Source organism: Xiphias gladius, chromosome 4 (assembly GCF_016859285.1).
Source record: "Xiphias gladius isolate SHS-SW01 ecotype Sanya breed wild chromosome 4, ASM1685928v1, whole genome shotgun sequence".
NCBI classification, from domain to species: Eukaryota; Metazoa; Chordata; class Actinopteri; order Istiophoriformes; family Xiphiidae; genus Xiphias; species Xiphias gladius.
This window is the reverse complement of record NC_053403.1, coordinates 8526448-8553946: the sequence shown is the minus strand read 5'-3', so window position 1 is coordinate 8553946 and position 27499 is coordinate 8526448. Positions and strand designations below refer to the sequence as shown.

General features: G+C 42.0%; 1 protein-coding gene across 1 annotated transcript in view; it reads right to left on the bottom strand.

Moving 5' to 3' along the window:
- fut8b (fucosyltransferase 8b (alpha (1,6) fucosyltransferase)) overlaps positions 1 to 27499 on the bottom strand; it is an 88643-nt gene that overhangs the window by 17509 nt on the left and 43635 nt on the right. Inside the window, exons 2-5 of the mRNA XM_040126225.1 lie at positions 22143 to 22758; positions 12783 to 12901; positions 11539 to 11701; positions 4329 to 4443 (exon numbers count right to left, since the gene is read on the bottom strand). Of these exons, the coding sequence (XP_039982159.1) occupies positions 4329 to 4443; positions 11539 to 11701; positions 12783 to 12901; positions 22143 to 22345 (600 nt within the window). The 5' untranslated portion in view covers positions 22346 to 22758. The remainder of the gene's footprint in view (positions 1 to 4328; positions 4444 to 11538; positions 11702 to 12782; positions 12902 to 22142; positions 22759 to 27499) is intronic.

Sequence of the window (27499 nt, the reverse complement as noted above, 5' to 3'; positions counted from 1 at the left end):
GATGTTTCTTCAATACAATGAACATGGGCATTGTAATTCATTTTGAGTCCAGCCCACATACACCATCATGGTGCTGTGCACAGTCACTAGTGCATAATGATTTTCGGCTGAATATAGTCCCCAGCAAATACACAATCTTCTCCTGTTTGAGTATTGAGTAGTGAGTACATTTGATAAAAATTAAAGTGCCGAGCTGTTTTAGGAAATTACTTAACCTTTTTCTAAAAAAACTAATACATGTATGAAACAGTTTTTAAAGATTTAATTCTTTAGTAGAAAGCAGTGGTCTTAGGTCTTTTCCTGGGAATTGTTGACTATAATATTGCCAGCCTTATCTTTTAATATCGCTTTCTCCTTAATATTTTTTCATTCGCTCTTGCATTTTCTCTCTTTTGCTTCCAGTCCATCGCCTTTTATTTATAGTCTTTTATTATATTTATATCATATATTTACTATTTTCCCTTTCCTGTCACTTTCTCTCCCCAACTTTCTCTACCACTCTCTTTCCTCATGTTCCTCTCTCGCTAATACTCTCCCTCATTCTCCTTTTCCTACTGTCACTCCAATTCACCACCCTACTCATCTCATAAATTAGCTTCAATATCATAAAAAGTCTGAGGGGATCAATACCACGAGAGACACTGGGGGAAGAAACAAGAATTTCTCTTTTTTGCAAAAAAGAAACAAAAAAGAAACAAAAAAGAAACAAAAAAAACCAAAAAAACAGAACAAAATAAAATAAAATTTAAAAAATAGCGTAAACCAGCAGAGTGACACATGCTGTGTTGTCAATGAGTCGCCGGGTGGGTTGTGATTTGCTCGGCAGCCAGTCTGAGCGACTCCGCAACGCTCGTGCCAACCGGCTTCCTAAACAGCAATTACCGGCTGATGGGAGTGTTTTCCTCATTAGGCTGCTGCAGCTGTGGATGGTTCACAGTAATCAGGCCGCCCGGCACCCAACGGTGAACGCTGCCTATCACACACTAGCAGGAAGGGAAGAGGAAGAGAGGGAGGTGGGGGAAAGGAGAGGGAAGTGAAGAGGAAAAGAGACGAGAGGATAAAAAACCAGAGGAGAGGAAATAAAAAACAGAACAGGAGGCTATGAAAGAGAGGCAATGAGAGGAAATGAGAGAAAAAAGAAAGGAAAGAGGAGAGGAGAGGAGAGGAGAGGAGAGGAGAGGAGAGGAGAGGCTCCTTTAGGTGCTGAAAACTGATTACCACCACTGCTGTTCAATAACATGAACAGAGTGCAGCAGCCATTGAGATGACAGAACAAGCCACACAGATATTTCCTCTTAGTTACAGGCTGCCAGTCCACTACTAGCCCCATAGGTGTAAGCTAACTTACTGTACTAATAATGTACAGTGGCACTCTGACAAAACCACCTGTGTAAAGCTTGTTTTCTGTCGCCAGAGCTCAGCGTCTGAGCCACTGTGTCTGCATGAGATTGATGTGTGGCATAAGCGGTGTGGCAAGGGGGCCACCATTGCATCCCGCGTTGATAATGATGAGGCTGGAATGACTCCGAAGTGCTGAGAGACTCGGTTCAAGGATAATGGTGGCAGATGCATGCACAAAGGCAGCCTCTGAGTACCGCTCTGTACTGTAGGTTAAGTGCCTGTTTAAATGGTGTGCTTTTTGAGTTGCGGAGTGATTCAGTTCAGAGAGACCACAGTGATATTGTTTTTGTGGGGAATATGGCTGAGAACAAGCGACTGTGAAAAATAGCATGTCAAGCTCAGGTAATTATCCACTGTGATGCCTGCATTCAAAAATGCAGAGGAAGATGAAAGAAAGCCGAGCAATCTTGACAATGTTTAAAGAAAGACTCCACTATATTTTGTACATGTAGATGCCTGTTTTGCTACTCTCTGTTGCAGGTTTACAGTATATCCAGCTCATTTAAGTTTTTGCATTTTCCTCAGGTATGCCTTTTGAGGAAAAACAGCTGTAGAGCACTGGCTGTGACACATTTTACGCTTGGAAAATCAACAGTACTTAATTTAGAGGAAATGGGTAGTTAACATGAGCACTGATATCCACAATAACTGAACTGCCAAAGAGCTCCACCTAGAGAAAACTCAAATATCATTATCGGGAATTCAATGCGAGAAAAGAGTTTTTATCATTTCATCAAGATTTTTATCATATCAAACCCCATTTTCTGTTCTATCTGCTGTTGGCAGCAGCCATTTCATCTTTTGCATTCTGTAATTGCCTCACTGTAGAGTAGCTTTCATTGTTACTGTCTGAGTCTAACTTTCCGGCCACTGGATTCAAATTGTGTACCTACGCACAAGGTAGTCACAGAAAAGGATGCATTTATGCACTAGATGGGACAAAAGCCTCTCACTCAACATGTCTTCTGCTGTGTTGTAAACAGATACACCAGTTGCTCTCCTTCCGCCGCATTTTTGACAGACTATCAGCGAATCGTGTGTTTGCTGCTTCAAGTGGTCGATACGCCTGTCATTTCGATTGGAGCTCTAGGAGCCATGTTATCAAAGCTAACTTGCCGTTACCATCACTAACCACAGGTGTTGCCGAACCAACCAAGACTGAAATACTAAAGCACTAACATAGCACCTTTTAAGTTGATAAGGCAAACTTGGTAGCAAACAGTTGCCTATTTATGTACAAAGCATCAATGGAGCAACATTAGTACTAATTTGAAGTCATATTTCTGGCCACCCAATGAATCTTATTCCAATAATCACGCTCATTTTAGGTTTGATGTGCTCTCTGCCGGCTTCTGAAGGAAATATCTGACTCATTAGATGCTAAATGCTCCAGCATGTTCACCAGCTAGCTGCTAACTGTGTCTGCCTGCCTTGCAGGTAGGTAAGAGTGGGTTTTTAAGCTTTTTCATTCAAAACAGCAGTCTGGCCAAAAAACGATGCTGATGAGAGTGGTGAGAGTGAACCACAACAGTAAAATTGCAGCTGGGAAACCAAAACAGTTTACCTATGATAAACCCCTTTCACTAACACATAGTCATATGCTCTATTGTTAATATAAAAAATACTAAATATTGTTGATTTAAAGTACTGGACACGCTCGTTGAGTGACAAGTGATCTCTGGGAAACGCATTGTAAGAAAAAAAAAAAAAAAAAACAAGCTAAAAAACATGATATTGCTTGTTAAAAGTTAATACCACTATATACAGGCTTTCGGTGCAAAAACAGATGAAAAGCATGGCCAACATAAAATCCATCTGAAGAAGCCAGCCACGTTCACTGAATATGAGTGGACAGATGGAGCAGACGCAGAGATGGAGTTAGTTAAGGGAGAGGCTGGTGCGGGTGGCAGAGAGAGCAGGATAGGAAGGAGGAGTCTGTCTGTGTGTGGACATATAGACGTGTAGGTGAGTGTGTGTGAGTGAGATAGAGAGACACACACACAGAGCCTTTCTTTGTGTACAAGCATGTGCATCAATCTTGTGGCTGAGAGTGAGTGTGTGTGTGTGTGTGCGCGCGCGCGCGTGCGTGCACCAATGGCTCGCGTAGGTGCGGGCGAATCCATCTGTGCACAACTGTTTGTGTGTGTGTGTGTGTGTGATGAATTAGTGATGGCAGCTGGTGGAGCGGTGTGATCCCTCAGCAGTGGTGACAGCAGCTGTTAGTGGTGCTGTCTCCGCCCAGCCAGACTGACTGGGTCCTCTTCATCAAACACACCGGCTCATTAATGCTGCAGGGCCCGGTGCTGCGCTGCACCGCCCCACCTGAGAGCCCGGCAGCACCAGAGCTGGAGAAGGGAAGCGGGGCTGCTTGGGGTGAGTGGATGTGTCCTGGGTCTCAGGTTGTGTTTGTGGAGCTGTAGGCATATGTGCATTTATTTAAGCCTGGGTCAGTACATGTGTGTGTTTGTGTCTTACTTTGTAATGAGTAAACGTTTTTGCATTTCTGCATAAGCGTGTCTGCCGAACTGTCATTTTGCAAGTCTGCATTTGCGTCTGTGTGTTTTGGCGCATGTGTGTGTGTGTTACTAAACCGCTGACAAGCAACAAGAATCCTGCTTGTCAGATCTGACTGGCGAAACAGTCTGCTATCACACCCCTCACCTGCTCCTCGTGGAAGCTGATGCAGACAGTTATGGATGGTGCAAATGAGACAAGAAAGTGCGAAAGATGTCCTCAAAAACGCATATGCACGTTTGTATGTGTGAGGGAAACATTTACATGAATGCTCAAAATGTATCTGTGCCCACATGCGGGTATGTACTGTATATGACTGTTTGCGTGTGTGTGTGTGTGTGTGTATGTGTGTGCGTGTGAGCGAGAGAGAGTACAAGGCCAATTGGCTGAGCAGCAGGTGTGTCTGTAGTTACCTGTAGGTAGGTGATTCTGTTCTGGACCAGATCCGACAGGTCTTTAGCCTCCTTCATTCTCCACTCGCCCACTCCATCTGCCTGGCTGAGGTAGTACAAGTCTGTCATGATGGACCTGCAGACACATACAGTACACACATTTCAAGACTTTGATTATTTATGTTCACATTTCAATAACCAGCCGTGTCCATTAATAACTGCAGACAAAGAGCAGTACCTCACCAGTACTTTTTCTTTGGCATCAGTGGGACGTGAAAACCATTCCTCATGAAATCTGTGGACATTGCCCAGACTGCCACTTGTAAACAGAGGCAGCCAAGTTTAACATTCAAACAACAACACTACCTCTCCGAGAGGTCGGTACTTAACAGCCTTTGCAAGAAAGCCCTCTTACAGACTACCATCCCACTTTCAGGACAGATGCTTTTCCTATGCTCTCATTAACAAGGAAAACATCTGGCACAACCGTTAAACTCGTAGTTAATACGGGTACGATTTAAAAAATGATGAATAACCTTGCTTTGTAAGTTAAGCGCTTTGTTCTCATAGCAGCCCTTCAGAAGGATGCAAGTGGCAAAGATTGCAAGTTCATGGTGATGATACAAATGAAAGGGTGACTTGGTGGGAAACCAGAAAGAAAAGACAGACTTCTAAACCACTGCTTGTGTTTACTGAGTTGATCTTACATTGAATTTATAAACACACATAATCCCACACAGAAATGTAAACATACACATTTAAAATCCTGTGTTTGGATTAACTAAAATTAATTGAAACTCATGGTGAAGAAGAGAAAAATGTTTCCTTAAACACTGGATTGGGAGATATAAATATTTATACTGTGGGATAACAGAAATTTGTCAGCTGTCTGAGATTTTTTTTATACTGTTTAAGTAGGTCACTTGGTTCCCGGTAACTGGAACCCAACCTAGTACTCAAGTAGGACTAGGTCGAAATTTTATCCACTGTGATCCGGTCTGGTAGAGTCCCATTTTATTACCATGGGTCTCAGGTCCTTGTGTCAGTGTTTCGATTGAACCCGAGTGGACTTGCTATCAGCTCTGAACATGTGGTGCATCGTAATCAGCACAGGAGACAAATGTGTTTTTTGACTTAAGATGGAAAGTGTAAAGGTGAAGTGCAAAAAAACAAAACAAAAAAACAAACCAAAACAAAAACACAATGCTTGGTGGTCCATCATGCTGCTGCAGTTCTCTTCTTCTGGAAATTAGTTTATGTATGTTGGGTTTGGTTAGATTTTCCTGGGGTCCTTTTCGGACTGGGACCAAAATCGCATGAAGACCTTAAATCTCTGGTCGTACCAGACCAGCAAGACCTCAGCTAATCAATCAACAGGACTGCTTTATGACAGTACTGATTTTACAGGATTTTTGCATTAATGTGATAAGATACCTTGGTTTTTCAGTTATTTAATTAACTGGATTAGACAAAAACAGACATTCCCACTTGGGAAGTGGCTCTATAAACAGTTTTTCAATTGAATTTCTAGAAAATTCACTACAACAAAATATGCTGATGTCGCAATATAAGATTACATATACAGTGACAGAAGATCCTATCAATATGGTCCACCCCTTCTTGGATATGCAGGGAAGTTATGCTGACATGATCCTGACTAAGTGATCTTGCATATTTTATACATCTTGCATTACAAATTTGCAGCTCTAGTCTGCGATCCTATTTTTGTCCAGACAGGAAGCCTATCCTCAAATCAGGGCAGACATGGAGATGTTCCTACCCTACAGCACACATAGAGTGAATCAACTTCAGCCTCTGTGACTTCCTTCCAAAGAAATTTTCCTCAACAAAATTTATTGTTACGTTACAGTAAACCTATGAATTATTTGAACTGTCTACTCCTGCAAGTAGACTGTGAAGCCTGCAAAGGCTTTTGATAAAAGCATCCACCAGATAGCATATGCTAACAGTGGGCTGTGTTAAATATTACGAAGGCTCAACATGCTTTAAGGATATTTATAGAAAAAGTGTTGTTTCTTTCACGCTGACTGATGGCAACAACGTCTTTCTGGTTGTTTATCAATTTTTTGGATTAAGCCTTCCATCTGCAAGCCTCTGACAGCAAATCTGTGTACGTGTCACACACTGCCATATTTTGTGACCATCCACTTACAAACACGCCCAAGAGCTCTGATATATGCAGCTAAGGGCAGATGCAAACACACCACACACACACACACACTACACTTATGCAAGCTTAATTTATTACTCATTTCTTTGACCCAAATCAGTCACATCCTGTGTGACTTAGAGTTATTAGTCATATATTCAGTAGTGCATGCAAAGATACACTCACACAAAGCAGACAAATGTACCATGTCCCCTTTCAACAGTGCAGCATGGTGAATAGTGCCTTTCTCTACAACTAAGATAGTATCATTACTCATTGTCTCATTTTGAAGTTGGAACCATGGGGTGTGAATAGATGTCAAACTCTCCTCCAGCAGCGCTCAGGGGAGCCATCACCGACCCTCTGTGGGAAGGAAAAGCAAACCTGGCTTGCCGCAAAACTTAACAAGAAGAAATCAACAGACAAGCCCTGAGGGATTTGACAGTAAGACAGGGGAACACCACACGTCCATGACGTCCTGCATATGTACTGGGGGAGTGTGTGCTCTCGTGTGTATTTAATTATGTGTGATCTTATGGGCTTCCCCAGCGCTTCTGATTAGCCAAAAGACGTTGAGGCTGTAGCTGCTGGGCTTGGCAGCAGAGCACAAGAGCTCTGAGTACTGGTGTTGGACCAATGGGAGAACAATTACAAGGTTTCGGGTTAACGTCTCAGCATGAATATCACCAGGCCAGGTAAGACAGAAGATGGGCAAAGAGGAGGAAAGACAAGACTAAAGTGTACTGTTCTATGACATAACATGGGCCATTTGGTAAGCACCCAGTTTGAAACTTAACCTCTAATATGTGTTTTTTTGTGCCTTACACTAATTAAAACACAACAGCACCAGCCATAATATCCTATCCATCCTGTTGCATGATTGTGTTGAGTTATATACTGCAGGTAAACAGTAATTAATTTTCAGTATGGTTCTTCTTCCTTGTCTGAATATGTTTTTTAATTTCTCTATTTAGTTTATCTATTCTTGTTTCAGTTGTAGGTTTTTAGTAAGGCTTTTATCTTAGCAGAGTAATAGTCCAACCTACACACTGCATATGTTTGCAATGTGTACTGTGTAATACACCTTATAAACACCTCAATATTGCAAACATGTTGTAATTATCTCAGTAGTATTCACTAAAAACTGTCAGATGCTGTCTGCCAGTCGTTGTATGCCAAATTCAACATTTCATTCTTTATTTGCTCGATGTGGATTTATAAGCAAATCAGCCTTAGATCAAGTGGCTTTTTGTAGTTGACAAAACAACTTCAACTTCTTTTTTAGCCCAGTTGTTATAGATATGTAGATGTTCAAGACTTCCATTTTTTCTGAGCACTTAGAGTAACTTTTAATCTTTAAATTTAACAAGTTTATTTAGTTAAATGTATGTGTGTTACTGAGACTTGGTATCAGGATACACTCTGGTAGAGTTCTTTACCTCAGTATATGTTACTGATACACTGACATCATTACAGTGATATATTCCTTTGTGGTGTTAATCTCCTTTTGCGGACACTTGACCTTTGAAGCGTTACAGTGGCATGAAAAAGTTTGGCCACCCCTGGTCAAAATTTCTGTTTACTGTGAATAGTTAAGTGAGTAGAAGATAAACTGATCTCCAAAAGGCATAAACCTTTCAACATTTTAAGCAATTAGTGTATTTTTTTTTTGTTTTGTACAAGTTTAGAGACAAAAAAAGGAAAGGAGCACCATACAAAAGTTCAGATAACTTTTACCAAGTACTCAGACCTTAATTAGCTTGTTAGGGCTATGGCTTGTTCACAGTCATCGTTAGGAAGGGCCAAGTGATGCAAATTTCAAAACTTTATAAATACTCCTCAAACCTTGTCTCAACAATCGGCAGCCGTGGGCTCCTCTAAGCAGCTGCCTAGCACTCTGAAAATTAAAATAAATGATTCTGCAGTTCATAATGTAATTAAGAAATGGCAATTAACAGGAACAGAGGAGGTCAAGTTATGGTCTGGAAGACCAAGAAATCTTTCAGAGAGAACTGTTCATAGGATTGCTAGAAAGGCAAATCAAAACCCGTTTGACTTCAAATGACCTTCAGGAAGATTTAGCAGACTCTGGAGTGGTGGTGCACTGTTCTACTGTGTAGCGACACCTGCACAAATATGACCTTCATGGAGGAATCCTCATAAGAAAACCTTTCAATGGTCCTCACCACGAAACTCTGCATCAGAAGTTTGCATTTTTGGCTGCTATTGTGGTATGTTTGGAGAAAAAAGGGTGCAGGACTTTATGAAAAGAACTCCTCTCCAACTGTTAAGCATGGGAGTGGATCATTGATTGGGATTATGTTGCAGCCAGTGGCACAGGGAAGAATGGTAGAGGGAAGAATGGATTCAATTAAATACCAGCAAATTCTGGGAGCAAACATCACACCCTCTGTAAAAAAGCTGTAGATGAAAAGAAGATGCCTTCAACAACAGGATAATGATCCTAAACACTTTAAAATCCACAATGGACTACCTCCAGAGGCGCAGGCTTAAGGTTTGCCCATGGCCCTCACAGTCCCCCGACCTAACAATGATCAAAAATCTGTGGATAGACCTCAAAAGAGTAGTGTATCCAAAACAGCCCAAGAATTCACAGCACTAAAGCCTCTTGCAAGGGAGAGTAAGTGAAAGACTGATCAGAGCTAAAAGATTCTTACCTGTTACAAAAAGCATTTACAAGCTGTGCTACTTGCCAAAGGGGATGTTACCAAGTACTGACCATGCAGGGTGCCCACATTTTTGATTCGGGTCCTTTTTCCTTTTTTGTTATTTTTAAACTGTAAAAGATGGAAATAAAAAACTAATCTTGCTTAAAATATTAAAGAAATGTGTCATCTTTAACTCTATGCCTTTTGGAAATCAGGTAATCTTCTACTCCCTTAATTATTCACAGAGACAGATATTTTGACCAGAGGTGCCCAAACTTTTTCATGCCCCGGTATGTTTTTCTGGCATATCTGTATGAACTTTTACATCGTTTCATTTCCCTGTCTATGAAACTTTGTGAAACTGAAAGCTCCAATAAGCACATTTTTTTTTAATGTGCTACATTTTTCTTTGGAAATTTTCGAGACAGGGGCCTTACCTCCGTCCTGATCAGAATTTAAATAAAGAAGCAGTGCATTTATATGAGTCAAACATTTCATTGCTCTTTCCACCTCTGCTCCTATCTGAGCTGGCTCTCCTAGCCTTTGCCTGCAGCACTTACAAGGAAATCCTGGGGGCTTAGAATGAAAGTGAATGCATGTACAAGTCTGTGACTATATGTGTGTGTGTGTGTGTGTGTGTGTGTGTGTGTGTACATGCATGTCAGTGTGTATGGGGTGAGGAATCAGTCTTTGGAAAGCGGCCTAGGCAGCAACGACTAAGACAACGGGCCGTGTAAGCCACTTCACCAGGATTATAATAAACCACTTGGCTATGTGACAACAGGCCTTTCTTCATTCAGCTGTGTTGAAGCCTGCCATCCTGATGACACAGAAGGTGTGTCTATGACCTTTGCCCTCTGTCTTTCAGCAACCACTGCAAGTGCTGCTTTCAAGTCTTAGTTATAGAAAATGTTCCTGTTTCAGGTTTTCACATCATCAGTAGGCAGTGCCAGTAAACAGTAGCCTGTGAGTCTTGAATCAACACGGAAGTTATTAACAAACAAAGAACAAACGATACAATGCACAAATATTTGTATTACAAGGATCCTGAGATAATTCTTACACAGGAGCACCAACAATATCCATCTACAGCTTTAACTAATGATTATGTTCAGTATCAATTAAGCTGATGATTGTTTTTTAAATTTATTTATTAATTGTTAAGTCTTTAAAATGGATAAAGCAGCAAATTCTTACATTTGAGAAGCTGTAACTTGTGAATAACTGATCTATTTCCCATAAGTTCCGTAGGTCAATCAAGCAATTATTTCAGCTCCATATTTATCCCTTTTCCATACTGCTTATTCTGTTCAGTTTCACGGGAGGCCGGAACCTATCCCAGCTTGCACTCGATGTGAAGGGAAAATCAACAGTAGGCCACCAGTCTATTACGGGTCTTACACGCACTCAGGCATATTTTCATATTGCCAAGTTTCAGCATTACTTTAAAACCATTCATCAGGAGGAGAAAGAGGAGTTAGAAACAGCTAATATACTGTATATGCCTGGTATATCAGCTGATTGCTCAGAAATATCAATTAGTGTAATGGTGTCAAAGAGCTACATATATTGGTGATTTGTTTAAAACAGCATTATGTAAACAAATTCTGTTCTTTAGAAGTATTCACTGAGCTCTTCAGGCAGACTTTATGTTTACTCATGCCAAATACATCCTTAAAGGAATCTTTCAAGAAAGAGTTTGATGAGAAGACTGATACAACTCTCCTGTTTGAATGGTAAATATGAAGCTACAGCCAGCGGCCAGTTAGCTTAGCTTAGCATAACGACTGGAAACAGGATGAAACAGCTTGGCTCTGTCCAAAGGAAACAAAATTTGCATCCGCAAAATCAGCACCTGTAAAGCTCACTAATTAACATTTTACATCTTGTTTGTTTAACCAGTACAAAAACATTATGTGCTGGACTGTGCAGGTTTATATTACATTATGCAGTACTGTATTAATTAGTTACTGTATATCTTGTTTGCTTTGTCCATACTAATGTCAAACTACGCCTTTAGGGAGTGAGCACTCCAATATTTGCGGGGATATATTATTTTGGTAATGTTAAATATTGTCAATAGTGTGAATAGTGTGACACTTTTATCCAGTTTTGTTTCAAAATTATCTCATGTCAGTGACTGTGGATTGTGGGAAAGAACCTTAGCAGACAACAAGCAAACGACACATAGAAAGGCCCCAACAGCAAAGTCTGTCTGACTTCTTTCTGTGAGATGACAGTGTTATTCTTTAAGCTGCTGCCCCGGTAACAGTATTTTTTTCATTTTACTGATCTCACCATCGGCTTTGCATCCATTTACTGGTTTCCTACAAATCCTTGTGGAACATTAACACACTTTTTCCAATGTTTTCAAGTAAACGTTTTTATTCACCTCTCCTGGTGTCCCAGGTCCTGCAAGAGTGTGTCGGCGTACTTTTGCTTCTCGCTCGGCTCAACGTTGGCCAATTTCTTCACCTCGCTGCGAACAAAGTACCAGAACTCCTTAACGCCATTCTCCACCCTTCTCCGCAGCTCCTCCTGAGTGGGCCCGGGGCCTGCGGTGGGGATAAGAGAGATCAGCTCAAAACAAAACATAACAAAGATACACAGCTGGTGTGACATTTGAGGCAAAGGTATCATCTGAAACAAGGAATCGATGATGTAAACGTCAAAGCACTTCCTTGGGGATACAGCTGGAAGGAACTAGGAAGGAAAGGATGCCTTTAAACAGGTCTTTAGGAATGTTTGAGCTCTAGATTATGTGAGCCCAAATTGGCAAACGGCACAAAGCAAGGTTGCTTCTTAATGTTCCTTCCCATACTTTGTCCCTAGGTGTTGCTTCCTCATTGACCTCATGACCTCATTAAGGAGGAATCATCACTGTTTTTGTGCCTCATGGCTCGCTCATGTGTTCTCTCACGCAGTTCTAACAACAGGATGGAAATCTATACCCCGCTCGAGCCAAATAATGTGGAGTTACCCACATGGATAGCACAGCTGCCTGCTCTGGTTTCTGTGGAAAGAAACAATAAAAAAAAAAAATCGAGGGAAATGAAGGACAGCCTCAAGCAGGAGGAGATGGAGTTGGTGGTGGAGAGGGAAAATCACTTTTTTTAACCTTCCTATCTCACACTCTCACTTCTCTCCTGACTCTCTCCTTTGGTGGAAAAAAAAGCTAGAAGGTATTTTTAGCTTTTTTCTTTCCCTGCGGCAAGATGGAAAGGCTGACCCTGTGCTGCCCTCCACACATGTCCGTCTTTATTTTCTCTCTGTCTCTCTTCTCTCTCTCTCTTTCGGCCATTGGGGCACTCACAACTGTTTCCACTTCATTCACACATTTCCCCTATCACCTGACAGCTTTCCTGCCCTTGTGACCACAGCTTAAGGTGGCAAATACACACATAACCCTGCCCATCTGACGGCACGGCTCTGCCATCATCATCGCTGAGCTAAAGCAGGTTTAATGCTGGACTAGACTGAGATTCTTGCTGCAGGCGAAAGCTCACAAGAGCTGCTGACCGGTTTCATACCATATATATAGTCACCCCCAACACCTTCAAAGTCTACCCTTTCGTATTTCCAAGCTCTGTGCCAAATCCTTCCTCACAACCTTTTAGGTGGCCTTGCCCTTCTTACCATCTCCAGTGAGTTTCTGGAAGCTGTGGATCTTCTGTTTGGCTCTGGTTAACTGGTCCTCCAGGGAGCGCAATCTCCCTGCGGCCAGGGACCTGGCTTCTGCCTGCCCCTCTGGTATCCTGGGGGAGAGAGACACAAGCTGTGATGGGCGAGCATGGGAGTGCGTGTGCATTGATAGAAGGAAGAGCGCAAAAATATTCTTCTATGTTGAAATGGTCTGCTGAAATTGTATAACTGTATCCCAGTAAACAAAAAAACAAAAAAAAATGAATATGAAAATAATTCAATAAAATTGTACTCAGTGTAGTACCGCAAGAAATAATTACTTTCATTATCAAAAAAGCTTTTGATTTTTTCATTACTCAGTTAAGTAAAAAAACAATGACAAATCATGCCCATCATAACTTTCCAAAAACCAGGCTGACATCTCCAAATTGCTGATTTTGTCTGAATAACAAAACCCCACAAAAATTTAATTTACAATGATATAACACAGAGTGAAGCAGCAAATTGTAAAATTTGACCAGCTATTTGCCATTCTTACAAGCCAAAAAACGAATAAACAATCATTTAAATTGCTGTCAATCACCACGTAACCAACTGGTCCAGCACTAACTTAGTGGAAAAGGTACTGAGTACATTTTTAAAAAATGTACACATGATCTTTCCAATGCAAAACAAACTAAACAAGAGGACAAATCTCTGCTTTATTCATTTCGGTGTAGCAACGCCATGGATGAATTAGCGCGAGACAGACACCATTTAAAACAGACCGTATAATATAGAGTCCTATATCAACCTGATTGGATACACACCACTTGCTTGGCTGTAATTAGTCTTTGCTCATGATTTGCAGTCTGGAAAAACATGGTGGCTGTTTTGCAAATACTGTGAAATTCCTCTAACACCATCAACTGAAATCAGTGTCTGAATAAATTCGCCGGGAAATACTGTGGGCCAACACATTTGCAGAATTCTGCTTCATTTTATATCAGCAACACCTAGTTTTAATAGTTTTTAATGAGGTGCAGGAGTTTGGAGATGAAGTGAGAATGTTTATCATCTGACCATTCAGTGACTGGTCCAGTATGTATCTTACTGGGGTGTCTTGATTCTCATTTGGACATTTCGAGACTTATAAGTTGCAGTGAAAATGTAGCTATGAAGTCTGGCATCTTTTCGTGTTTACTGCTGAAAATTCTGTTTCATTTGCTAAGACACCACAGTGCAGCCTCCCGGAGCCCTGTCGTAGTTTATTTATTTTGAGCTCAAGATCATGTACAGAGTACATCCAGCCTATCTTCTTCTGTACAATACACCCAAGTACCATAACCTTTTACAACATCCACTGAATAGTCTATGTACTGAATGTCACTGCGATTTCCAAAAGAAAAGGGAATAAATCAAAGCATATATTAACTTGCAAATTAAAAAAACCACACATACACACAAATACATAAAAACTATTCAAATAGATTAAATGCAATTTGTTACTTTACTTTGATCATTTATCAGTAGCTACATTTATCAGTTGCTGCATTAGTGTTGCAGTGGCAATGGTGGCCTCTTCTTTCTTAGATGTGTGAAAAGGGATTGAAAAGACAAAACATGTCGATCACAGACAACTGATCTCTTCTTTGTGCTCCTTGTCCCTAAGCTATGGTACAACCCTTCTTTAGAGTTTCTGCAGCTTTTTATGAATTTATCTTGATTAAATGTGAACATTAACATCAGGGATCTGCGCTCAAAAGCATTGTACTCATTTGGCTTGGCAAGTTTACAGCTGAAAAGCTTAGTTTTGCATTATTGCTAAAATTATGTCTCTGGAGCTTTTCAGTCCATTTAGTGTACTCAATGTTAATGTAAGCTGTTTTCACGTAGCATTGTAAACTAATCTGCTAAAAATGTATATCTTCAGTTTTTTGTCAATTATTGCTCCATAATAAATATATATGACAGATATAAATAGGCATTTTCACACTATGAGCTATGAATGAAACTGCTGCATGGATGTAATGAAAACACAAATGAGCAATCTGACATTCTCAGAACACAGAGTTCAAATCAGCCAAGGAGGAAAAAGAATTGCCTGACATTAAACCAAATCAATTCCTCTACATAAAACTATTAAAAATGGAGTATGTTTGAATGCACAGGGGCATTGGTGGAGTGCTGCAAAGGCCATGTTAATGAGTCATCAAGGCATGCAAACTCAATTTGCTCCCTGAGTGAGGAACATCAATCGCTGGCAGGCATAAAAATGAGACTTTTAAAGTTGCAACAGCTATTCTTGCTGCACAACTCTCCTTTCGCTGTTCAAACCCCGGTCCCTGAGTTGCCCTGGCCTCTCACTTCATTGAGCACTAACTGAGCATTGTGCTTCAATGCCATGGAAATAACTGAGGACAAAGTGAGGATAATTTAATTCCAACATTATGTAACCGTGTGATGGACGAGGATAAACCTTTCCATACCTTTGTGGTATCACGGGTATTTATTTGTATGTCTTGAATTCATGCTTGTTTTCTTTGTGAAATCCGTGGTGTTCCCATTTCAGCTGCCTGACACAGATCTTTTGAAAGAAGACCCAGGTGCATTTCCTTTCTGAGTATCAACACTACTGTCTATTCTCACAGCTAACTCTGTACAAACAATATTCAACAAGATCTCCCAGAGGCCACACCCTAACCTGCTAGTTACACCATTGTACAGGAAGTAGGACTATTTCCTCTGTGACATCATTTCCCAGGGGTTTTAAGTGCTGCTAAAACTGTAATATAAAGAAACACAATACCTCCTTGAACAAGGCAGAAGAAATAGGCCAGACCAGCACATTCTAATGAGAGGAGACGTGGTACAGAGGTTAGCTTATGTGCTCCAAAGAGACATAAACTGCTGAGACACAGTGCTGGTGGAGGCAAAACACGAGCATCCTCAAACCAAGATATGCAGATATAAAATATATCCAAACACTCAGCTATATCAAAACCCACAGACACACACACAGGAAGGAGGATGACACCTTACACAAATATACAATTGATCCCTGACGGTATCTCTAGAGGACCTGAAGCAGAGACTAGACAACGCAGCTGGATTCAACAACATCTTAATCAAACGATACAGAAGAGGTAGCAGATGAGAAAAACTCTGACTCCAAGGCAGAGGGAGCGAGGAGCTGGGGAGAGATACTGTGGAGTAAAAGACAAGCTATGAAAACAGGGGGTGATGAGACCCACCAGCACTAACCACTGAGCCGGAAAGCAGGTGAGGTTCAGCATGCAACCCAGTTTCCTCTGAAATGCTGCCCCAGCTGTCGCTCCACTGACTCCTGCCCCTGCACCCGGTAACCATTGGGGTTCAGAGGGTCATCAGAGCCAGGTGGAGCAGAATGAACGGTGGGGGCCTAGGTGGCACTGCGGCACATACATATTTCCGTGGTAAGACTCTGGTATACTCTTGTACCAGAGAAAACGAGTATACCAAAAGAACACCTATGTGCTGAGCTGGGAAACCATACATATGGATGCTGATGTGAAGTGTTGTTTGCGGAGGTGTAGATGAAAGGAGACTATATGGACCCAATTTGCCTTTACATTAAGAAGGAACTTTGATTTACTGTTCCTATAAACATGTGTATCACTACATTGTGATGCGTCACAGGCTTGACTGACATGTTCCAGACTTTACTCGGAACTGACTGTGGGCTACACCAAACCACTTGACTCCAATAAGACAAGCTAATAAACCACAGGAATGTGGCACTATAAATGGGTGGAAAAGTCTGGTATTAATGCTAAAACCTGCTACCACTGGCCAGAACTGGATTATTGTTTAATGTTTATTGAATGTATTATACTGTATGTGTTTATCTCTTGTGTTTGTGCAAATATTTCTGCATTGTGTCCGATCAGTTAATCTCATCTTTTTGTCTCCTTCCTTTGCCGTCTGCATGTTATGTCAAATGACTCAAACAATATAATTCCAAGTAAACTGATTATAAATGGTGCATTCTTGTCTCGCATGCTGCAACGATTCAAAAACATCCAAAGTGAGCAAGCTCTGCTCTGAGCCCTACTTGACAGAGATGTCCTGATCACAAACAGCTCCCACAATGGGGCTAGTGTGTGTGGTAGTAGACCTTCCCTTGCCGGGCCTGAGTGATGGCCAGGTCGATGGGAGTTCAGGTCTGGAAGCGGCAGCAGCATCTGTTTGGCAGGGCAGCACTGGGTTAAAACCATTACAGGATAAGTGGATCCTGTCACTGTCACCTTACACCTGAACACCTGTTACCTTGGACATAGGCCTATGCACATCCTAACTATATGTTTGTTTTTACAGTTTAAATTTACATTTTTATGCAACATGAAAGACAAGGACCGAAATGAGGTACCATGTGTAGACAGGATTTTACAAGCTAATGTAGCTGGAAGCAAATTACAGTGGGATGAAAAAGTTTCGCCACCTCTGGTCAAAACTTCTGTTAATGTGAATAGTTAGGTATGGACAAGATGAACTCATCTCCAAAAGGCATGAAGTTAAAGGTGAAACATATTTTCCAACATTTTAAGCAAGATTAATGTGTTATTTTTGTTTTGTACAGGTTTACAGTGAAAAAAAGGAAAGGAGCACCATACAAAAGTTTGGGCAACCCGAGAGGTTTGAGCTCTCAGATAACTTTTACCAAGTACTCAGACCTTAATTAGCTTGTTAGGGCTACGGTTTGTTCACAGTCATCGAAGGAAAGGCCATGTGATGCAAATTTCAAAATTTTATAAATACTACTCAAACCTTGTCCCAACAATCAGCAGCCATGGGCTCCTCTAAACAGCTGCCTAGCACTCTGAAAATTAAAATAAATGATTCCCAAAAAGCAGGAGAAGGCTATAAAAAGATAGCAAAGTTTTTTCAGGTAGCTGTTTCCTAAGTTCATAATGTAATTAAGAAATGGCAATTAACAGGAACAGAGGAGGTCAAGATGAGGTCTGGGAGACCAAGAAAACTTTCAGAGAGATCTGCTCATAGGATTGCTAGAAAGGCAAATCAAGACCCCCGTATGACTATAAAAGACCTTCAGGAAGATTCAGCAGACTCTGGAGTTGTGATGCACTGTTTTACTGTGGCACCTGGACAATATTGTAAGAGTCATCAGAAGAAAACCTTTCCAGCCTCCTCACCACAAAATTGAGCATCAGAACTTTGCAAAGGAACATTTAAACAAGCCCGATGCAGTTTGGAAACAAGTCCTGTGGACTGATTAAGTTAAAATACAACTTTTTGGCTGCAATGAGCAAAGGTATGTTTGGAGAAAAAAGGGAACAGAATATCATGGAAAGAACTCCTCTCCAACTGTTAAGCACGGGAGTGGATCATTCATTGGGATTATGTTGCAGCCAGTGGCACAGGGAAGAATGGTGGAGGGAAGAATGGATTCAATTAAATACCAGCAAATTCTGGGAGCAAACATCACACCCTCTGTAAAAAAGCTGAAGATGAAAGAGGATGGTTTCTATAAAAGGATAATGATCCTAAACAAGCCTCAAAATCCACAATGGACTCCCTTAAGAGGTGCAAGTTGAAGGTTTTGCCATGGCCCGCACAGTCCCCTGACCTAACCATGATCAAAAATCTGTGGATAGACTTCAAAAGAGCAGTGCATGCATGATGGGCCAATAATCTCACAGAACTAGAAGCCTGTTGCAAGTAAGAGTGAGCGAAAATCCCCCAATCAGAGTTGAAAGACTCTTAGCTGCTACAAAAAGTGTTTACAAGCTGTGTTACTCGCCAAAGGGGGTGTTACCAAATACTGACCATGCAGGTTGCCCAAACTTTTGAAAAAGATGGAAATATAAATGCAAACTTGAACTGTGTCATTTTTAACTTTATGCCTTTTGGAAATCAGGTCATCTTCTACTCACTTAATCACTTTTGACCAGAGGTGCCCAAACTTTTAAGGCCACTGTATAAAACACACAAGGGCACAAAGGAGAATAATTGAGGTCTAATGGTCAATGACCTGCACCATTAAAAGACAATTGCGACGACGAATGGGAAAATAATTTGTATCAATTTTGCCCTCCTTCTCTATCTGTCCTAAATCTGGGTCACATGGTACTGTACATGCAAATAATTCTTTGCATCAGTTTTAACTTGCAGAACACATCAGATAGGTAAGGTTTACATCACTATGTCAACTGAAAAAGTGGTAAGCAATTCACTGATCAAAGAAAGGTCTGATACACTGCCTTTTATCACCTAGTTTTGGATGGTATAGCTGAGGCTGAAATAACATATGAAACAGATTAGTGCAATGACTGTGGTCTCCACAACTCCTCTCATCCCCTCAGTCCTCGTTTTCCATTTTCTCCTTGCTTCTCTTTACTTAGTGCAGTCCTCAAACCATCCATCATGCTCCCCTCCTCTTTGCCTCCTCTGCATCGCCTGCTCCCTCCCTCCATCCCTCCGTTGGCATGCCTGGGCGATTGATCAGGTCCTCATCGCTCAGTCCAGCTGTCACTCTCACCCCTCGCTCCCTCTGATGTCACACCATCAGGCTGCTGCGTGTCATTGTCTCCGCAGCAGTCGTGGCTTCGTGCCAGAGATGACGGACAGCGGCAGAGAGGGCGGAGCCAGACAGACTGAGCAACTCGACCTCATGCTCACCTCTCATTAATGCTGCTGGGTGATTGGTAGATTGGCACGCTGCCTGTCACTCAAACCACTCATGAGAGGCCTAAATAACTGAATCACTGGAGTGGATCTGTAGGCCAGCCAGGTGATACTAATTTGAATCTAAGCATTGATTGATAGATTCATTAATTTCACATGACAATTCCATTCTACAAATTGTGGGGAGTTCAGCAGAAAATAGGTAAAACAAGATCAGTAGTGTGTGAAGAATCCATTAGCGGGTTGAATAACTAAATATCTTCATCCTCTCAGTGATGCTACAGAAATTTGCAGTTTGTGATCAAGAAAATCGATATCCTATGCAAACTGCATCAGTATGACAATCACTCTCTATCGTAAAGCGAATGAGATAATGTAAGCGAGCTCTTTTCAGGTATATAATGAATGCGTAACAATGCCCAATAACGCCTTACATCTAGTGCTGCTCCGGTGCAATAACAATTACTAAGTTAAATCCTACTCTCAACTATAAACCATCGTCAATTCAGTGGGTTTCTGCGGCGAAACGAGTTGAAACAAAGGTGTTATAATGTCAGTTTTATGGGTTTAAATCTCTGTAAGGCCACTAATAAAAAATGCATGCAGTAATACAAATGTTAGATGCTTTGGATGAAAACCTTAATTTTTTTTTATGTCAGTGGGGTGCTTGCAAAGAACTGTTTCTAGTTGTTGTACAGCACACATAGACTCGTGTTCCCAGTCCAAATCTGCACAACGTTGTTGAAGTTGGTAAATTCAGTCAGGCATGTGTTGAGCTAGTCGATTAGTGAGCTAGTGAGTTGTTACATAGTCAGTCAGTCTGTGACGACCTGCAGGCTGGAGCCTGGCTTGGCGCCATGCCTCTGTCAGCAGTTTGGTAGTGAGGCAGAGGAGGAGGGAGGTGAAGAAGGAGTGAAACGAGGAACAGGAGGAGGCGATGAGCGGAGAAGCGAGGGGCTGGGGCAGGAATGATGGGCAGCCCACTAACATCCTCTTTGTGTGTGTCGCGCACACACGCACACGCATGCACACACACACACACACGCACGCACACACTGTACATGCACAAATGAACGAAACTGAACAGAGGACAAACCAACTCCTGTCTATGTCGATAGCTCATACAGCTTAACCTCAGCAAGCCAGACGCCGGCTTTTGGCTTGCTGTGCCGGATACTTAGCTGAAGCTTAGAGGGACTTCAGAAGGCACTGTAGCGCTGCCCCAGTAAATAACTGTGGAGGCCTCAGTCCCATATCAACAACCGGTCTCAATAACAAGCAACAAGCGCGCAGTGTGTCAGGGACCCATTTGGACACTAGTTGACTGAAAGCTGCACTTGTTTTTTATGCTATAAATTCCACCTTTGTTTTTGAGCCAATTTTGAATAATTACAAAACCAAGGGATTTAATCAGGGACCAGCTGTCTGAAGCAACGTGTGTGCGTGTGTGTTTTAATGTTTGTGTGAGCTGATGAGGGCCCTGCATCAAAGTGAATTGGAATATCACAGCGGAGCAGCAATGACAACATCTGAAGCTTGAGTTCCGGGTTAATATCGCCACACCAGGACACACTACTGCTTTCCTTGCACATGCATGCACACTCGGAGATGCACACACTTAAGTAACACAGCCAGTGTTTATGGGTGAGGAGAAACACTGTCAGCGTTTGGAGATAAGAGCAGAACCATCTGCTTCTCTATTACACGTTGTCACACGTGTGAAAGATGCTGTTTGGTTATTGGTCTCTTACAAGGTGCTATTGTCTGCCAAAATAACACAATAAATTCCAGTGAAGTGTGTGACAGTCCATCCTGCTGTTTGTCACATGCAGTGTCTCTGACACTACTGATCGGCTTTGTATGAAACTGTACTGTCACACACAAGATGCTGATTTGATCAGATGATGATTTCATTTTCACAAAAACTAAAGAAACAATTATTTCTTTGCTACATTCTGGCATTTGTAAAATTACTCTGATTGGACTACCAGGGGACCAGAGGCTGTACTTAATTGCTGGACTTTGCAGAAACTTAAGAATGATGCATTGCACAACAGTGTATTTTTTTTTCAAAAACAGAAGTATCGTAACCAGGCAAGCGAAAGGGGTACATTATATTTGTTTTCTCAGCTGTGTTTTGCACAGTAATAACAAATTTCTGGGAATGATGTAACATCGAGCGGCATGACGGGGAAATGCAAATACAAATCAAAACTGAGAAAAGTATTTTTCTTCTATTTCCCACTCTGCTGGATTTGACTCAAATATCTAAGCATCAAATGAGTAAAAATGAGAGCAACAATACAGTGTGTCCACTACATTAACACATTACCTGTGTCAGACTTTCACTTTCATTTAAGTGTGTAGATCATCTTTATGTTCATAGTTAATCATCACTTTTTGGTTTGTTTTACTAACCCACAATGCAACTCAAAGTGAGCACATACATGCAAGGCCGAGATCAGACACCTGGTGAGGTGTTCACATTATCGTTAACTGTTTTCAATCACAGTGCTCCAACTAGTATACAGAATTCACGTTTCACAAAACCGTATGATTTTACATGCGCAGCCACATAAACAGGACACCAGTGTGCATGTTTACACGCTTATTTTAAGAAAAAATCTTGGCGTTTGGTGTTGTTACACAAGAGCAGCGGCTCAGTTTTAAAAACATCCAGCTTGTTGTTACCTGAGCGATTCGGCCATGCGCCGCAGGTCTTCATTCTGCTGCTTGAGCCGCTCTAGCTTAGCCAGGATCTTGGAGAGCTCCCGGCTAGACCGCTCTGGGTGCTCGCTGTCCCTCACCAAGTGACCACCGATGTAGAAGAGGAGCGTGCCCCAGGCCAACAGCACCAGGGTAATCCAACGCCATGAACCTGCCCAGGGCCGCATGGTTCAACCACGCCTGCCCGAAAATGTCTCTTGGTGTGCCTATACACCCACCAACCCACCGGCCTGCCTGCCGGATGTGTGCACACACTCTGTGCCCCGTCACCACAAGTGCCACAGCGCCAACCTTGGCATCGGCATCTTTGCAGGGATGGTAGACAGTAAATTACAGATGAGATGGAGATGCGTGTGCTTGTGGCTCAGGAGTGTTTCAGGAAAGGCAACAAGTGTTTCTGCAGAGATCAACTAGCCTTTCCTGTGTGTGCTAAAGCATGGCTGGCATGCTCAGAAGTCTGTGTTTTGATGGGCCAATTGCTGTCTTCTTCCCTCCACCCAGCTCCGTGTGGACCAGTTTGTCCCAAACCGTCTTGCTGTTTCCTTCCAGTCCCCCGGAATTCTTTTATTAGAGTTGCATCCTGTAAAAACAAAGAAACACATTGGAGTTAGTTGAGCTGATTGCACAAAGTTTTGTCTTGCAAATACTTTGTGTACCTGTTGGTCAAATAGGAGCAAATTGATACCATTCAAAGGCTCAGACAGCAAGTCAGCTTGACAAATATTACAAAGCATGAGACATGCCTCATATAGTGCCATACAGAGACAGAGAGCACAGAACAAGGCAGGCAGACTGACAGATACAGCAGAAGATGCTGCTGACTGGTCCAGACATAACCCTGTCTCAGCAGCCTACAGGATTGATCAGCATGACACTGCAATTTACATTTACATAGTGACGTGCAGTCCCTGAGCTATGCTGCATTGCTGTTGAGGCAGGGAAGGAATGTTCCACTTTCTCTTCCTGCCTGCTTGCACATTATACTCACACACACACTTTAGTCTCTCAGAAGCTCTAGCATGCACACACACACATACAGAGGCCACCACATAAAACAAGGATACATCTTTTATTTCCTCAACGCCCCAAACTGCATCCTCGACCACTGCTTACCACAACAAATTTCCAACACTTTCTCTCTCATTCTTAGTTAAAGCCCAACAGTTAATGTATTTGTTTTGAGGGGACTGCATACCACAAAGTTCTCCTCGAGCATTTTACTCCTCCCCAAGTGCCCACTGCCATCCCCATAGCCGTGACAGATCGCAACATTGTCAAGGTGATACAGTGAGCTCAGTGGAGGAGCAAAGAGAACGAAAAACCCCTGGATCATCACTTCTCTTCATCCCACAGCAGCAGGGGAGACGGAGATGGAAGTTTGCTGGGTTTATGAAGCAACCTTTGCTGTCAACTCCCCAAGAAAGCCCTGCCACCTTACTTAGACTAGTCATGTAATGAGATGAAGACTGGCAGGTGTGTGTGTGTGTGTGTGTGTGTGTGTGTGTGTGTATGCGTGCTATCATCTCTGAGTGTGTACCACAGCACACTGGAATTATGCCATGTATCTTAGACTTCATGTGTGTAGCGGCGGTGGGGTGGGGTTGATTGACATGTTTCAGTGTAACTGGTGTTTCTGCCTGTGAGCGTTCAAGACAGAGAAAAGTGTTCCTGCCGGGGTTCGCCTGGTAGCCCAGAAGTCGCTTAACAGTCGCTTATCACGTTTACCACGGCAGAATACTTGAAATGTAGGACATAAAAGATGTCATGCTGTATTGCCGAAGACCAGTCATGCTTCACTTGTGAAAACTGCCCTGAATGCAGCAGCTGAGATCACCGAAACAATGAGGTGCAAATTGTGCTCCTTCATTTCTTATTGAATGATGTGGGATTATTGAAATCTGTGCAGACGTTCCTTCCTGGTCGGTGCTCCTGTTGTGAGTTACCTAGGTTGACACAAGGGTGGCTCCTCTTTATGCATGCAGCACAAGGATGTGCTGAGCTGTGTTTTATTATGGAAAATAAGAGCTGCGAGAGGGTAGCACACGACCAGCTAATGCATGACTGGGACTTTACTAAAAGGCAGGCTGCAACAACTCTTGTCACTGTGTTTGAGGAGCCATAATGAGGTTTGTGTTCAGCAGACTAAAACTGATAAATATAAAACAGTTGGATGAGGCAAGCAAGTGCTGCCAAATAGAATATGGGAAATTTTTTGAGATAACACTTCTGGCTAGTTGTTCTGTTTATACTTAAAAGTCAAGCCAAGCTAATAATATATTACTATTATATTAATAGAACTTTGGGGAAATTAACATTGACTACTTTAAATTATTCTTAATCTTAAACGTAGAGCTAGTTGAAGGGCTACCTGGGATACTGACTAGTAGGTGCTATCAGTCAAGATAATAAAGGTAAAAGCTAAAAATGCACCTACAGTAACTATAACAAAAGCAATAAAAGCTGTTAAAGGGGCGCCCCACCAATTTTACACATAAAGGTCTGTTTACTTCTCATGAACAGCACTACCTAGCCTGTGAAAACAGCTGTACATTGTCCTCTGCGGCTCTACCCTCATGGGAGTGCAATTCTAAATTGCTAGGGTACCCCTTTAATGGCAGTAAAACACAATGTAGCATCATAGTACCATTTACAAGGTCAAAAGAAAAAACATCAGCAAAATCAGATGTAACATACCAAGCATACTGACAAAACACCTCCATCACACTAAAGGTCATAAATGTAGGTTTTGATTGTTGGAAATGGCAGTGGGGTCGGCTGATCTCACCCTGAATGTGTTACACAGTTTAGCACCATTAACAGCAAAAATAAATTCACCCTAATGTTTGAGTCTAGGTTGTGGAACAGTATGAGCTAATCTGGTCACCTCACTGGGAGCACACAGTGGGTAGAGGTTAGGTAAAGGAACCTGGGATCAACCACTTGCAAATGAACAATCGTTATTAAAGAGATGTGCTCCACTCCAGAAGATACTATTCCTGAAGGATTGTCGGTTAATTCTGTTTGAAAATGAAAGCCGTCTTTACTAACTGCACATTATGACAATTATCAATGGGTTCAGGAAATGAATGAAGAGGGTTTCATGGTTCAACATGCTTTTGAGCTGAGCCTTGGCTGTGATGAAGTGGCAAAGAAGCTGAGGAACACATTTATGGTCCCTCATTCGATAGTTCTAGATTGCTGTGTTTTATAACACATAAAAGAATGAGGAGACATCCATTGAGTCCTGTGTCAGCCGGTTGTGATCTGATTAAAGAGAAAATTATACTCTACTACATTTTACTCTACTTTATTTATTCCACTGATGAAGATCTGGCAGTGTGATAATCCACCAGAGATATACCCAAGTGTGAGCTGAGCGCTGAAGATTTTTGCATTTTCTCAAACCTCTCACATTTGCCCTCGAGTTGCCAGGAACAGGGGGCTACATAAATAATGGAAATTATAATAATATCGGTTAAATGAATAAAAATAAAAGTACCCCACTGTGGCACAATCATTTCTAAATTGGACAGCCGGAGCGATTTGCTGACAGCGGGATTTTAGAGAAGTTGGTCATATAGTGTCTCTTTTCTTATTCTGCTTTCTTCCACCAAGCCCCTCCTGCCTTATCCTCAAAGTAAAGCGGAAACATGAATGTGAGGTCTTAGCTGCTCAGGAAAAAATGAAAAATGTGACTGCTTTGCTTGTCTCCCTACTTTATAAGTGGAAGCAATAAGTGGGCCTATACTGTTCATAAATGAAATGTCTCGTCTGCATCAACTATACACTAGCTCCCCAAATCTTCCTCTCACCCTTGTGTTTCAAACATCATCATTCATCATTAATGCCTTTCACCTTGCTGTCACAGCAACCGAGGGGGCTCGACCCGCAAAGGCCGGCATGGCACATGTGGAACCGCGAGGTGTATTGTCGCCGCTGTCACACAATACCCCTGTGCTACAGCAACATGCGGGAGCCCGAGGGGTCAGCAGAGATGACCTGTTTTCAGCCCTGTTTCAACGTGAGTCAGGCCGCAGCAGAGGTCATCTATCAGCAGGCTCCCGTCTCCAGGCAGTAAGCCCCACGATGAGGTCCACCACTGAATTATGCATGGAGCTTGGCTAAGGACGGCTTCTATTACACCAACACGACCACTCCAGCTCGAGGACAACTGGAAGGGAGCCAAGAGGGGGATATGCAGCACGATGTGGTACTTGTTCTGGCATGTAGCATAGTGGTAGAGATATAATGGGTGTCTGGAAACAGACAGGTAGGAGGAGATCAGGGATAAATGCATAGCAGCACTGAAAGAATGCCGATGGAAAAAAAACAAAAATAGAAAAGGTGTTTACATTGCAGAAATATCTACTTGACAGATGAAGCTGAATGTGACCTATGATTGGACAGCAGATGTATTTTTGAAAATTTGTATTTTCCACTCCAGCATATCATCAGTTTGAGACATCTGATTTTCTAAATCAGATTATGCGCACAATGCAGGGGGCAGCTTACAGGTACCTGAACTACAGAAAAGCAGCAAAAGAAACATCAACTCCAACTCTGGTGGCAATTTTTAACAATTATTTATCCAGGGATGTTTTGCTGAGCAAGCTGTTCTTGAGAAACAGCCTTCTTTATAGCCATAAAGCTACACGGATTTCAACCTGATGTTCGCCTAGTGCAGCCACAGCTTCCTACAAACGGTCACGGAGAAGCTTTTCTGGTTATTTTCTCAGCTGGTCAGTAGGCTCAATCCAGCGACCTTTCAGCCTCTAGCCTAGCTCCCAAGGGTTGGATCACACTAGTGTGATCATACACTAAGTGATGGAACCAACAAAGATGGGAAAAAAATAAATAAATAAAATGAGGAGATGGCACCTAAAAACGGATTATACTGTATTCATTTCAAAAAGCAGCAGCAAAAGGGGAAAACAACACAAATATTTCAAGAAGGATTGTTACCTGAAATGTTTGCTCCCCTGTTTACTGCCATTTGCAAAAAAAGCATAATGGTTAAATTTTAACTGTGGCTCCGTGAATTTTTTTGTTTTTTCATCAATACAAATATCAGCAAACATCTGACTCACTCAGCAGCAGAGTGTTCCCACTCCCAGTGTTCCCTTTCGCTTCTCAGTTGGCTCAGAGCCGAGATGCGGAGACAACCTTAGCTTTTTGGGGCACCCCAGTGTTTTATATGCATGTGTGTGTGCCCGTGGGTGGGTGTGTGGGAGCTGCACACACAGACAGACACACACAGACATACACCGTCACACACATACAAGAAAGTGGTGAATATTTCATGAGCTGTTTACTTCACAACA